The sequence below is a fragment of the Xenopus tropicalis genome, chromosome 4 (genome assembly GCF_000004195.4).
Source record: "Xenopus tropicalis strain Nigerian chromosome 4, UCB_Xtro_10.0, whole genome shotgun sequence".
NCBI classification, from domain to species: domain Eukaryota; kingdom Metazoa; phylum Chordata; class Amphibia; order Anura; family Pipidae; genus Xenopus; species Xenopus tropicalis.
The window spans coordinates 58,627,139-58,642,004 of record NC_030680.2 but is presented as its reverse complement, the minus strand read 5'-3'; the positions used below and the strand labels follow the sequence as shown (position 1 = coordinate 58,642,004).

At 37.7% G+C, this 14,866-nt stretch overlaps 1 protein-coding gene across 4 annotated transcripts; it reads right to left on the bottom strand.

Moving 5' to 3' along the window:
* Positions 1 to 1,996: 1,996 nt before the first annotated feature.
* On the bottom strand, positions 1,997 to 11,386 carry LOC100489253. 4 transcript variants are annotated; one of them, XM_031900785.1, is made up of 17 exons: positions 10,932 to 11,385; positions 9,462 to 9,515; positions 9,188 to 9,241; positions 8,657 to 8,710; positions 7,532 to 7,585; positions 7,368 to 7,421; positions 6,978 to 7,028; positions 6,677 to 6,715; positions 5,221 to 5,262; positions 4,906 to 4,959; positions 4,463 to 4,516; positions 4,111 to 4,164; positions 3,932 to 3,985; positions 3,395 to 3,448; positions 2,587 to 2,640; positions 2,410 to 2,469; positions 1,997 to 2,327 (listed from the first exon to the last, which is right to left on the bottom strand). In XM_031900785.1, coding segments are annotated over exons 1-17 (936 nt in total). In that variant the 5' UTR covers positions 10,933 to 11,385; the 3' UTR covers positions 1,997 to 2,178. The 4 variants fall into 4 exon arrangements, 3 of the variants coding, with proteins under 3 accessions (XP_031756645.1, XP_031756644.1, XP_017948990.2); XM_031900784.1 differs by having other exon boundaries at positions 2,410 to 2,472; positions 10,932 to 11,384; XR_004222361.1 differs by lacking the exons at positions 1,997 to 2,327; positions 2,410 to 2,469 and having other exon boundaries at positions 2,622 to 2,640; positions 3,395 to 3,985; positions 10,932 to 11,386.
* Positions 11,387 to 14,866: the final 3,480 nt, after the last annotated feature.

The following is a 14,866-nucleotide window of genomic DNA, read 5'->3' as shown; positions in this document are numbered from 1 at the left end:
CAGTTATTTGCATACATTTCAGTTTCGCCATGTAGAAATTGCAACACTTTTAATGCATAGACCCCCTCATTTCAGGGCACCGTAATGTTGGGACAAAGTTATGGTAGGTTTATTAAAGCAATCGTGTTTAGTACTTTGTTGCATATCCCTTGCATGCAATGACTGCTCTAAAGGTCCCCATACATGGGCCGACTATAGCTGCCGATATCGGTCCCTTGGACCGATTCGGCAGCTAATCGACCCATATATGGGCAGAACAGAGCGGCCTGGCCGACCGATATCTGGCCTGAAATTGGCCAGATCTCGATCGGCCAGGTTAGAGAATCCTGTCGGATCGGGGACCGCATCGGCTCGTTGATGTGGTCCCCGAACCGACTGCCCTATAACCACAAATGTAAACCAGGGCCAAACGATCGGATTATTTTTTTTTTAAAGTTACTTGCTACCCGATATCGCCCACACGTAGGTGGGGATATCGGGTGAAGATCCGCTCGCTTGGCGACATGGCCAAGTGAGCGGATCTTATAGTGTATGGGGACCTTAAGTCTGCGATTCATAGACATCACTAGGTGCTGAGTATCTTCTGTGCTGATGCCCTGCCAAGCCTCTACTGCAGCCACCTTCAACTCCTGCTTGTTCCGGGGGATTGTCCCTTTATGTTTCCTCTTCAGCATATGGAAGACATGCTCAATTGGATTTAAATCGGGTGGCTGGATTTGCCATTCAAGAATGTTCCTTTTTTTAGCTTTGAGAAACTATTGTGTTGCCTTAGGGCTGTGACACACGGGGAGATTAGCCGTGCCACAACAAATCTCCCTTGTCTCGGGTGACTAATCTCCCCAAAATGCCATCCCACTGGCTAGAATGTAAATCGCGGGTGAGATGGAATACACGGCAGCGTGATTTTCCAAAGTCGCCTTGAGAGGAAACTTCGGGTGTCTTCAGCAAATCATGGCGCCGCGTATGCAATCCCACCGGGCGATTTACATTCTAGCCTGTGGGGTGGCATTGCGGGGAGATTAGTCGCCTGCTACAACGAAGATTTGTCGCAGGGCGACTAATTTCCCCGTGTGTCACAGCCCTTAGCAGTATGTTTGGGATCATTGTCTTGTTGCAGGATGAAGCGCCATCCTAAACATCATGGTGCCTTGAAATGTGATGAACTATATATAAGAAGTGTTGAAATTTGTAGTAAATCTATAGTGCTACTTATGCATGCAATGCTGTGCAGCAGAACAATAAAGTCATAGAACAAATAGGTTAATACAATAAGAAATACAAAGTACAGTTAGTACTGTTAGTTGCAATTAGTGCAGCCCTTGCTGCTTGATTTGCTAGACGTGTTAGAGGACAAGCGTGCATATTGTTGTTTTTGCATTTAAATAATACACTTCTAAACTATATTTTTTAGCTTGTGTTTTATACTTCCAGTCAATGTATTCTGTACCAGTTTGCATATTGCATGTTCTGACAGAATATTGCCAGAGCAGTCTGTACACTAATGTATTAGCCTGGATAATATTTTCTTAGTGTATACTATAATGCAAGACTGCACGTTATATTACCATCCTCTTTGTATGTTAGCTGTGCATGTGATATGCTGTCCTGGATGATGATGGCCCTACCTTAGACAACATGTGGCCCAAACAATTCTTCACCCATCTCAAAGTATGAACAATATTCTTGTGTTTTTTATCATTCTAAATTTATTTTTTTAAAACATTACAAGCTTTTATTTGTATTAGGAATGCACCAAATCCATCATTCTTGGAATCAGGGAAAGAACAAATTCTCCAGCAAAGATGGACGTAGTAACAAAGTCATTTAGGCTGAAGAAAGACCCAGGTTCACTATGTTCAACGTTTTTGTCTTAATGAAACCTGCCAGACTCCTAGTTGATCCAGAGAAAGGTGAAAAACTCCATGTCAATAGTCTATGAAGATTCTTATTCTGATATACAGTATCTAGTAGAATTAGGTCTAAAACAACTGGACTTTTCTGAGTTTCACCACTCATCCGAGTGGCTTCTTCAGTTCAAATGGTAGGGAACTCCCCGGCATTTAAACCCTTGATCACAGACCTTGGATAAAGTGACGTTTCAGGCCCCTCTTGGCATTTTATCCAAGCTTTTCTTCACCAGTTATATCCAGGAGTTGCAAAAAACTGAGGGGAGTGCAATTATGCAGCACTCCCTCCCGTGCAAAAGTGCTTTAGAGCACCAATGGCAGTTAATATCATCACGATCACCATTATTACAAATAGTGTTGCCGTTATGTTGTCATGTTTCCGTTTTTCATTTTCTTCTCTTTCTGCTTTAATAATTGCATCTATAAAAGAAAATAAATGTGTGAAAAATTCAGTTATAAAGGCATCTATGTACAAATATTTAAATAAAGGGTAACTTCATACTTTTCTCCTTTTCTTCCGCCTTAAGGGATCTTTCAGAAGCAGAATTGTCGCTTTCCTTTTCTTCTAAAAAAAGATGAGAGATAACATTTATTATTCTAAAAGCCACTGCCCCTTAACACTACCCATAATAATTACCCATTAGTATGTCATAGATTATATATATCTAAATATACTTACCTTTTTCAGAGGGTGGTATGTGTCTCATAATTTCACTTCTTCCTCTTCTGTCCACTAAATATTAAACAAAGCAAGATTTATGATTGGTGTTTTCTTAAATCATAAAACCCCAAACGTCATTGCACAAACCAACATTCCCCTTTCCATTATTTTGATCTCTATACCTTAAGTCTGCTGAAATGCATTTAAACATTAAATAAATCCAACAAGATTGTTTTGCCATCGATATGGCTTATTAATTATTATGTTGGTTTGAAAACCCGACCTACTGTTCTAAAACTTTGCAGATTAGGTCAGTGAGTAATTTCAGTTCCAGTTTAAAAAAAGTGGGCGGAGTCACCAACCACCAATCATATGTCACTCATTGACTTTCAGTGGAAAATTTTAAATTGCTGCCATTTAAACACTATTAAAACCAGGGTCCCCAAACTTTGCACAGTGGTTTTTACTATATAATTGTAGTCCAGGGTTAGAAAAATTAGGTGGAACCAACAACAGCCAAACAGATTTCATTCAGTGACCTTTTTTTGTGTTTTTGTTTGTTTTGGGTTTTTTTAAACCAACATTAAGTTTGTTCTCACACTTCCCTTTCTAGTTAATTATTAGCATCATTTATACCCACCAAACTGGTAAAATACTATTATGGTGGCAACCCCACCTGCTGTTGAACATATTCAATACAGAAACTCATTATTTATGTACAAAGAATACTGGTATTTTGCAGCAGGGAACCTATTAGGTTTTCATGATTAAAATGTGAACTAGGTAGTTTTTGTCCTTTGTATTATAAAACCTGCATTGCACTTACATTCATCCATTGCATCTGTAAATGTCTTGTATCTTTTCATAACACTTTCTTTCACTGTAACAAAATAGATAAATATTTTAAAATATAAAACCATGAAGCATAATGGTAGCTAAATATCATCAGACTTTAGTTTTAGTTTGAAGTGGTTATCTATAACGAACTTTAAAGGAGAAGGAAAGGATTTATTAGGGACTCCCCAGTGATTATAAGCTTCTAATTCTACTGTAGGAGCGCTCTGGGCCGGTGCATTTTTCAGTGAACAGAAGCAAAAGCTTGGGGTCTCACTTAAGGGATAATAATAACAAGCAGTCCCAAATTGGCAAACCCCAGTGGTTATAGCTTTCCTTCTTCTCAAAGTAATTTGACTAAAATACATTGGAAATATGAGATATATATAATTCAAGGCCCAAGACATTTTAGACCTTGTATGTATGTACACTGAAAAGTAGGATTTTAGGGACATTTGTATGGCAGCCAACAATATTGGGCATTGCCAAAAACACGATTCTGGCACATTATATTTATTAATATACTTACTGTTTTCAGGAAGGTTCTCAAATCTGTAGTTGTATATGCTCCCTGATAGTTTTGCTACAACAAAATGAATACAAAGATGTTCATATATAGAAAATGTTCCACTTATTAACAGATCTATAACTGGTAAATTAGCATCAGTCACTCCTCTATAAAAGTTTGTGTATCTGTATGGTACTCACCTTCACCCAGTGCCTCTTGATAGTCTGAATAGAGCAGCTTCAGCTTTTCTATTGCTGAAATACAAATAAAAACCATTTAGCAGAGAAAAGTCCCATTGGTGGCTTAGCATGAACAGTAAATGCTTAAGTCTGAGGGGATCACAATGGCAGAGCATGGGAACTATGTAAGCCTGTGCCTGTCTCTTACTCTTATTCTGGCAGGCAGACATTGTTAGTGTAGCTTACATATGGACAGTTAATATAAGGCATATGTGTATGTTGAATCTAAAATAAAACATTCCCCCTTTTTCCCACATTTTTATGGTGGAAGATAATTACAATGAATCCCATAAGAAGCAAAAAACCTACTTACTGTCATTGTCTATTATCTGTACATTCCAGGTCAGATTTTTCACCTGCTCTTTCACTGAAAGAAAAGAAAAAATAAATGTGAATTTTCAGCTGATATAGCATGTAGATTTGTTATACCAAATGTGAAAAATATTAAATCACTGCCAAATGCTCAAATTAAGAGTATATTAAGGAACCTAATGCTGCAATGTTGATCCACCAAGGGGCAGATTCATTAAATATTAAAGTGAGAAAAATAGAGGGATTCCCAGTAGTTTGATTTTCAGTTTTGTATTTGTTATTACTTTCCTGATTCACCCCCTGAGTGATTAACCCTTGGTGCAAATTGTAAGTGGACATTAAGGATTTAGACAAATGGTTATTTTTGAACCAAAATCCAAAATTAACCTTAAAACCCATTTTATGTTTTTTACTTTTATTACATAAATGTTTCACTCTACTTACACATATCATAATATTTTTCGCCAAGAAGTCTGTTCATCTTAAGATTTCTTTTCACTAAAATAAAAAACAAAGAAATTAATATAATACTGCATACAATGCTCATAATGTGATAAAAACGAAACTATTCCTAAAATAAGACCTTTAACTGTTATTGTGTCTAATACTGGGGGTGGGAAACCTAGGAAAGTATAGCCAGGCCTATCCAGGCTGCAGTAACTATTATACAAATGAAGTTTTCCTCATAGTGTAAGATAAGAATGCACATACTTTCAATATAACCAGAATTTGTTATAAAAATATAAAAATCATACTCACAATTCTTGACTCTTAGCATCTTGGCATCACTGCTTGTAACATCTAAAACAAAGGAAAATTGTGAAAATTATCAGAAAACCCAATTAAAAGAAATCAGAACAGTATAAAAATTTATAGATTTAAGTGAATATGATATGGTGGCGAAATCAAAGATCAGCCACGTGTGTTTCTGCTTACAATAGTCAGTCATAGTTACATTTTATATTACATGTTGAAAGTTGTAACACTTTTGGGCTTATTTATCAATTTTTGAGTTTGTGAATTTGAGTTTGTTTTTCTAAATCAAATAGACTTGAATAATAAATGGTCACTTATTTATTAAAGGAAAACTATACCCTTGAACAATGTAGGTCTCTATAAAAATATATTGCATAAACAAGCTCATATGTAAAACTCTGCTTCATCTAAATAAGCCTTTTTCATATAAATATACTTTTTTAGAAGTATGTGCCATTGGGTACTCCTAAATATTCTCCTGGGATCATAGGATTCACAGAGCACACAAACAAGCCAAGGCACACATACATGCTAGGTCACATCAGCCAATTAATGGACAGAGTTCTGTCTTTTGCTTCCACATTACTTCCTGTTACAGTTATTGCTGCATTATTTCTGGTCACGTGATCTCTGAGGGAGCACTCAGCCCATCACTAAATGGTGGGTCAAGGGAAAGGATGCAAAAGGGAAATATTTTCTGATATATATATATATATATATATATATACACAGGGTTGGAATGACAGCACACGCAGGATGTTTTTCAAGAAGAATCACAGAGGTTTAGATAAATAAATGTGAGGCTTTATTCAGTCCGACGTTTCAGTTCCTATCTGGAACTTTCATCAGGGACAGTAACATCACAGTGCAGTACAAACGTTTTTAAGCACAAAAGGGCGCCAAGCCTGTTGCTAGGCAACCATAAACAAACAAAAAAAAAAAAAAAAAAAAAAAAAACTTTTTTTTTTTTTTTTTTTTTTTTGTTTGTTTATGGTTGCCTAGCAACAGGCTTGGCGCCCTTTTGTGCTTAAAAACGTTTGTACTGCACTGTGATGTTACTGTCCCTGATGAAAGTTCCAGATAGGAACTGAAACGTCGGACTGAATAAAGCCTCACATTTATTTATCTAAACCTCTGTGATTCTTCTTGAAAAACATCCTGCGTGTGCTGTCATTCCAACCCTGTGTATCTACGCTTTCAGCACTGGCACCCAGGTATTATCTTGCTCTTATGGTGTGCAGCTTTTCAGCAACTCGTTTCTATATATATATATATATATATATATATATATATATATTCCAGTTTGGCGAGATTCTGTAATAGGTCACTTAACATAATATAAACTATCTGTTGGTTAAGTATTCATTCTGGGGGTATAGTTTTCCTTTAATAAGGATAACTGACTGTTATAAATCACCCCCTTTGTGGAACCACATAAACATGTGAAATGTACTCATACCTTCCTTATTGTCTGTGTCCGGTGGCCTCACATCATTCTCTGTTTTAAAAATAAATGACACACAAAACACAGGTTAGATTAGATGTTTTCATTTTCTTCCAATTCTTGCAGGTGATACATGCCGGAATTTTGCCTGCATACGGAGCAATGGGGAGAGGAGGCGCAGAAACTTTAGCACGCCCTCTCCCCACTGCTCCATATGAGATGGTTAGATAGGGCCAGTCTCTCGTACATTAAATGAAACACCAACAAATTATCATAATAATGAATCAATTACCATTAAAACATGTAAATGACTTACTTTTCGGGGTTATGTTGTATTTCAGCAGCAATAATTCTGCTTTTCTTCTCACTGAAACAAAGAAAATGGCCCATTTTTGAGAAATTCTTATTCTAATAGAAAGATCTGGAATCTTCAAAAATCATGTATTAGAATATTACATATCATATATCTATTCTGGATAATATTAATTAATGTGACTTTAGTTTGAATTTTTAATTTGATATTTTAATTTGAAATACAGAATGCCTTTTAGGTTTAATGGGTAATGTAACAAAGGCAGACAGCTTGCAACGGGTCTAGTAGCCCATAGCATCCAATTCAGCAGACATTTGAGAGGTTACAGTGGGTTACTAGACCTGATGCAATGTGTATTACATTGCCTTATATGCGTTAACTTTGTATACTTACATTCATGCAGTGTTTCTTTAAATGTACTCAGTTTTTTGAGCAGGCTTTCTCCTACTGAAATAGAAAATAAGTATAATTAAATAATTTATAATAAATAAATATGCATTTGACTAGAAATTCATGGCGGCATCATAAATATCTGACAAAATCATTTTCCTACTTACTTTTTTCAGGAACATTAGCCAACCTGGATGTAGGGAAAGTCCCTCTTTTCTCCACTAAAAAAAAACAAATATTGTATGAAAATGTGTTGTTGTTATATATAAATCTGACATTATAACAACAAAACTTTTATGCCACTTTACTAAGGGGATTCAGCTCTCAGTATATTATTCGGGCAAATGTGAAAATAAATACAAATCTTTAATTTACACATTTATACATCTAAATACTTAAAAATAATTACAACATTTTTTTATTACTGGCTGGCTGTAAATACTGTTGATCCTTTGCCGTTCTTAACTATATAGTTAAAGAGGATGTAAAGGCAAAAATAAATGGTGAATTGAGCTGCAGAAGATTGCTCATTTTAAAGAAACGGTACAGATTTTCTAACTAAAGTATATTGAAAATATGCTTCTTTTTAGGTGGAGAAGCTTACAGTAAGTGCAATTTTATTTTTGCCTTTACATCACCTTTACTATATGATATATATAATAGTTAAGTCACAGTACTATTTATTAGTGAGCCAAATCAAGTGCAGGGGCCAGTGGAGAACTGGAGGTATGCGGAGAGAGAAGACAGGAGGAGCACAAAAGATAGTAAGGATGAGCAGCGCCGGATTTGTTATCAGAGCTCCCCAAGGCTGTCCCCATTCGCACCTTCCCCAAACTTCCATATAAACTCACATACAGAGCAGTGGGGAGAGGTCCCCTTTGCTCCGTATGTGAGCGAAATTTCAGTGCAGCTTGGGCGGCATGCTTCCCCTAAATTTGTGCCGCCCTAGGCTCGGGCCTTTGTGGTCTCGCCACAAATCCGTGCCTGAGGATGAGATATCAGAAGAGCCATGCTGCTAGATTTCACACGATTGTGAGCACTTATTTATGGTGCTGCTAAGATTCTTTAATATTATAATATTATAATATTATAATATAAATATCTGCTGCTTAGATAATCATTCTGAAATTATAATTTTCCTTTAATTCCTGCTATTAGCAAATGCTAAGTACAGGGCTTTCAGAAACAAATATTTTCACAATGAAATGTGTTGTGGCCAAAATCTTTCTTGCCCACCTAGCACTTTCATATATACTTACCCATTAAGAATATGAAAATGTTGCTTTACTCACCATCATCCAGTGCTTCGTTGAATTGTCTGTAAGCTTTCAAAAATTCATTTTCCTCTGAAATAGAGAAAAAAAATATTACATAGAAATTTTCCTTTAAGTTTTAGGTTATGCCGCATGGGGCAGATTTTTGGTCGCTGTGTGTGGCAGCACCTTGGCCAATGCAATGGCTCCAGGTGCAGATACATCCAAAAACTTTAGGCGCAGATTCTCGGCTTGAGTTTATCTGCAGGTTGAGAAACCGCTCTGTGTGGCATTAGCCTTTATCTTCCAGGGGAATAACTTGTGTATTCAGTAGACCTATAGCACTGTTAGTAAATCTCTGTGTCTGATCCACATACAACATTCATTCTGTAACCACCCCTTCTCACTTTCCTCTCCAGTGATATCTACTATATAATTACTATATGTGGTAACTATATTTCTATGCACAACATATAGCAAATACATGGAACCAATTCCCAAGTGTATGAGTTTATAACATAATTATTGCATCAGAATTACTTTTTAAAGAAATATTTAAAATTTACTTACTGTCCTCTTTTGTTCCCTTACTCAGCTTAGCCACAACATACACCTCTTCATCAACTAATAGAAAGTGAAGACATAAAACATAGGTTACTGAAGGGTCAATCAAAATGCCTTACCAAGTTGCTTTAATACATAATTAGTATTATACAGAATAATAAGGAGAGGGGCTAACGCTGAACACAAATTTATTATAGGCATTTTGGTAAAAGCTTTGACTTATATTAATCTAATTATAAGTATTAATAATGTATGACACAAATATTCTTAGTATACTTACATAATTCATAATATTTTTCTGCAATTAAGGTGTATTTTTTCATATTATGTTTCACTGAAACAAAAAGAAAGAAGAAGAATTAAATAAGAGATTGGATGTAGGAACTTAGGTTTCTACAGAAGTAGGTTCATGCATTTATTTCCCTTATGGCATTACCAGGTCACTTTAAACTATACACAGGGTAAAGATATAGTAAGATATTCTGTTATTTAGGTTGGTGCTGCATTTTAAATAAAGTACAACAAAACCTTAGGTTTTAAAGTTAAGTGTTATTCACTTAGGAGGTCAATTTGTTGGAGGGCATTCCCTGTGAATATAATTGCTATCCTCAGACCGTGGGCTGCCATCTTTCCCAGCGATACCATACACTGTAGTAAACTGTGTGCTCACTCAGTAGAATCAACATTGGAACTTTAAAATTAGAGTGGGAAAGATGGCGGTGCGGTGATAAAAGGAATAGCGCCTAAGGTTAGTGATAATATTCCCCAGAGGTGCACTATAAATGGGCACCCCAAGGTAATAACACTTAGAACTAGAGGTACATTTCCTGAAGAAAATGTGAGTGGTGCTTGCCATGGCAAAACTCGTGCCCCAATATTACAACGTTTCCTTCAGTTCTCTGTGACAATTGCCCCTGCTGGGGCAATAAACCGCCCACCCCTCAGAAAAGTCATAGCACCCCATTCCCGAATAAGCCACATGACAAATGGTGGTTAATTGCCACAGCAGGGGGCAATTAACTGCCCACCCCTCAGAAAAGTCATAGCACCCCATTCCCGAATAAGCCGCACGGTTTTACACCTCATTCATGGGTCTACAACAAACGGTGGTCAATTGCCCCCTGCTGGGGCAATTAACCGCCCACCCCTCAGAAAAGTCATAGCACCCCATTCCCGAATAAGCCACACGGTTTGACACCTCATTCATGGGTCTACGACAAACGGTGTGGGACTCAGTCAAAGTTGGTCTCAATGTTAAGTCTATGGGCGGGTAATTGCCCCCTGCTGGGGCAATTAACCGCCCACCCCTCAGAAAAGCACCCCATTCCCGAATAAGCCGCACGGTTTGACACCTCATTCATGGGTCTACGACAAACTAGTTATTTGCCAAATTCCCCATTATAAGTCAATGGAGCAAATTTGGGGACCTTATACCCTTGTGTGGGGTATCTTCTGACACAGGTTGCAAACCTCTTCAAATGTGGTAAATTTCACGTTTGTAAAAAAATCCCTCTCTGCGCTACAATCCGTTGGCCTCAATGTTAAGTCAATGGGATTTTTGGGCTGGTTAATTGCCCCCTGCAGGGGCAATTAACCGCCCACCCCTTAGAAAAGTCATAGCACCCCATTCCCGAATAGGCCGCACGATTTGACACCTCATTCATGGGTCTACGACAAACGGTGCAGGACTAGTTACGCGCCAAACTTTTGTACGGAAGAATAAGAAGAAGAAGAAAAATTTACTACTTACTGTATTTCACTGTAAAAAAATATGTCTCCGCATTTTCAAATGAAGTTGCTGAAAAAATAAAAATCAGTTTTTATACTGTACCACAAAGGTTTTTTAATAATAAAAAAAGGCCAATATGGCACATATTAAGAAATATTTGACATTAAATCCAGAAACACCTACAAGATCAAGTTGCGTAATAATATCAGTGTATCATAGGGTTAGATATTACAAGAACAAATCTCTCATCCTATTTATTGGTATAAAATAATTGTTATGTGGTATATGTGGTGTTTCCTTAACATACTAAACAGATTTTCAACAGTAATTGAAAATGACAGTATATCATTTATGGTACAGCACCCCGCGGGAATACAAATAACTAAGTGGGAATTCAGTTTCCTTTTATGAGGAGGAACCTTGATTCTGGAATGGCAGTGTATGTCATCTACTAAAGCATTTGATACAGAACCTCACAGAAAGTTAATGATCAAATTGAGGAATATTGGCCTTGAACATAATATTTGTAATTGGATAGAAAACTGGCTGAAGGATAGAGTACAGAGAGTGGTGGAACATTATCTAACTTGGACCAAACTGGGCAGCAGAATGGAAAATGAGGTTCAATGTTGACAAGCGCAAGGTAATGCACTTTGGTAGAAATAATATAAATGCGAGTTATACACTAAATGGTAGTGTTTTGGGAGATCCTTAATGGAGAAGGATCTGGGGGGTTTTGTAGATAACAACTCATCTAAATTCCAGGCAGTGTCATTCTGTGGCTACTAAAGCAAATAAAGTGCTGTCTTGTATAAAAAAGGGCATTGACTCAAGGGATGAAAACATAATTTTGCCCCTTTATAGGTCTTGGGTTTTGGGCTCCAGTCCTTAAGAAGGATATTAATGAGCTGGAGAGAGTGCAGAGACATGCAACTAAACTGGTAACTGGAAGATTTAAACTATGAGGTGAGACTGTCGAGGTTGGGGTTGTTTTCTCTGGAAAAGAGGCGCTTGCGAGGGGACATGATTACTCTGTACAAGTACATTAGAGGGGATTATAGGCAGATGGGGGATGTTCAATACAGTGCGCACCAGAGGCCACCCCTTTAGATTAGAGGAACTAAACTTTCATTTGAAGTGTAAGGGGTTTTTCACAGTGAGGGCAGTGAGGTTGGGGAATGCCCTTCCTGGTAATGGCAGATTCTGTTAATGCCTTTAAGAGGGGCCTGGATGAGTTCTTGAACAAGCATAGTATCCAAGGCTATTGTGATACTAATATCTACAGTCAGTATTAGTATATATGATTGATGTATGTGAGTGTATAGATAAGTCAGGATAGGTTTGTGTGTGCTGGGTTTACTTGGAAGAGTTGAACTTGATGGACTTTTTTCAACCCTATGTAACTATGTTATAGAAATTCTGTATGAGATTCCACCACTAAAGTTATATAAAACTATATAGCGAACACATTACCATAAAGACAGATTTATATCTAATTAGCAAGAAAGTGACATTTAAAAACACATACAAATAATACACTTACATATAGATGATTTAAAAATCTTAAAAATGAATGTAAATAGTGCTAGGTAATAAAAGAGAACCATTGTGTGAACAAGTTCTCTCTCCACCACCTAGCTATCTGCCGTGCTGTCTGTAGTTTAACAGTAATGAAACCAGATAAGATTATCATATTGTAATCTCTTGCTGCTATTAAACAGATTATGGTGTCACAGTGCAACAAAAGATGTTTGTGTTCATCTTCACTAGTCTAGATCATATGATTTATGGTGTTTCAGTGCTATTGAAAATTACACGAAGTCTGCATGAGTTACTAACATTAAATTCTATGAAAGCATCCATAGAAAAACATGTGTAAAATTATTAAGATAGCTAATTCCCCTAGAAAATTATTTCAAATGAAGACCTGTTATACTTACAATAACATTCATTGAAGATAATAAAATAAAATAAAATAAATACTAAGTAATGCAAGAGATGCATGATAGCTGGTCTCTCTTGCACAACTAGTTAATTACTGTTCTGCCTGCAGGTAGCCAGACAGCCTTATCTTATTGTCATCTGTGGTTGCATTGTGACATCACAATCAGCTGTTGAGCTGCAGCTGTCACATGTATGTCCTGTGATTCTGTGCTGTTATGACATCATCACCATCTGCTGTTGAACTACAACTGTACTATGTTCAAGAGTATTTTAGCAACCTATCTGACATATATCTGTATGAGCGATATTCCAGTTACAGTACATTATAGTACAAAGCACCCCAGAACAACAGATGTGTTTAGCAATTTATACAATCCTCAAAATCGTACAAAATAAATATAAAAATGAATGCAAATATCAAGTAAGCAGACCGTATGGCAAAGTGCACAAACCAGGGTGCTGGGTGCCTGTGTATTTGCACTTGTTAGTTAGTGCACCTTATCTCTGTTATTATTGTGTTGGGTTTGAAACCCCCACAGACTGTTCTTCCACTTTAGCTTATTCTTCCGCTTCTTCTTCTTCTTCTTCTTAGCGCCCCCATTTTCTAAACGCTACTCCTCCTACAGTTTTAGGGGTACAACACCCAAACTCCCCCCACTTCTTCGCCCTATAGCGGAACAGGTTGCTTGTCCTTTTCTAAGGGATCCTGCCCCCCGTCTTTTTGTGGCGCCGCTCCGAACACCCCAATTTTTCCATTGACTTTGACAGGGAAGAATCTCAAACTGCTGCCACACTTACAGCTTTGAAGCTGCACCCCCCAAACTTGAATAACATATTCATGGGGTCACCCCGAATGAAGCAGCAACATTTGTTGGATGACCCCAAAGCGGGAGGGGCCAACAACAGCCAATCAAATTTTAATCATTGACTTTAATGGGGAAATTGAAACTGCTGCCAATCTTACAGCTTTGAGGCTACACTCCCCAAACTTGAATCACACAGTCATGGGCTCAGCCTGAATGAAAATATGATGATTGTTGGATGCCCACAAGTGGGCGGAGCTGTGAACAGCCAATCAGATTTTACCTATTGATTTGGGGGAAATTCAACCTGCTGCCAGTCTCACAGTAATAACGTCGGGGTCCCCAAACTTTTTACACTTGGTCACTAGGGGACTGCAGTTTAAGTTTTGAAAAGTGGGCGGAGTCACCGATAGCCAATCAAATTTCACCTATTGATTTTTATTGGTTTGATGCCAGATTTTCCAAACTTTGCACAGTTAGTCACTGGGTGACTACGCATTCAGGTTTTTTTTTTTTTTTTTAAAAGACCGCAAAGTGGGAGGGGCCAACAACAGCCAATCATATTGTACCCATTGACTTTAATGGGGAAATTGAAACTGCTGCCAATCTTACAGCTTTGAGGCTACACTCCCCAAACTTGAATCACACAGTCATGGGGTCAGCCTGAATGAAAATATGATGATTGTTGGATGCCCAAAAGTGGGCGGGGATGTGAACAGCCAATCAGATTTTACCTATTAACTTGGCAGAAATCCAACCTGCTGCCAGTCTCACAGTAATAACCCCAGGGTCCCCAAACTTTGCAGAGTTAGGCACCAGGTAACTGTGGTTCAAGGTAAGAAAACGTGGGCAGAGCCACCAACAGCCAATCAGATTTTACCTATTGACTTTCGATGGGGAAATTCAACCTGCTGCCATTCTCACAGTACTAACACCAGGGTCCCCAAACTTTTCACAGTTGGTCACTAGGGGACTGCAATTTTAGTTTTGAAAAGAGGGCGGAGCCACCAACAACCAATCAGATTTCACCTATTGATTTTTATTGGTTTGTTGCCAGGGTTCCCAAACTTTGCATAGTCAGACACTGGGTGACTACGCATTTAAGGTTTTTTGTATTTTTGTAAGTGGGTGGAGCCACCAACAGCCAATCAGATTTTACCTATTGACTCTAAATGGGGAAATTCAACCTGCTGCCATTCTCACAGTACT

Bases quoted from the DNA above. Each gene is read 5' to 3' on its own strand.
- LOC100489253 (XM_018093501.2), bottom strand. The intron at 6,716-6,977 runs GTAAGTCATTTA...TTTTTAAAACAG, and splicing joins ATACAACATAACCCCGAAAA to AGAATGATGTGAGGCCACCG. The intron at 3,986-4,110 runs GTGAGTACCATA...ATTTTGTTGTAG, and splicing joins TCAAGAGGCACTGGGTGAAG to CAAAACTATCAGGGAGCATA.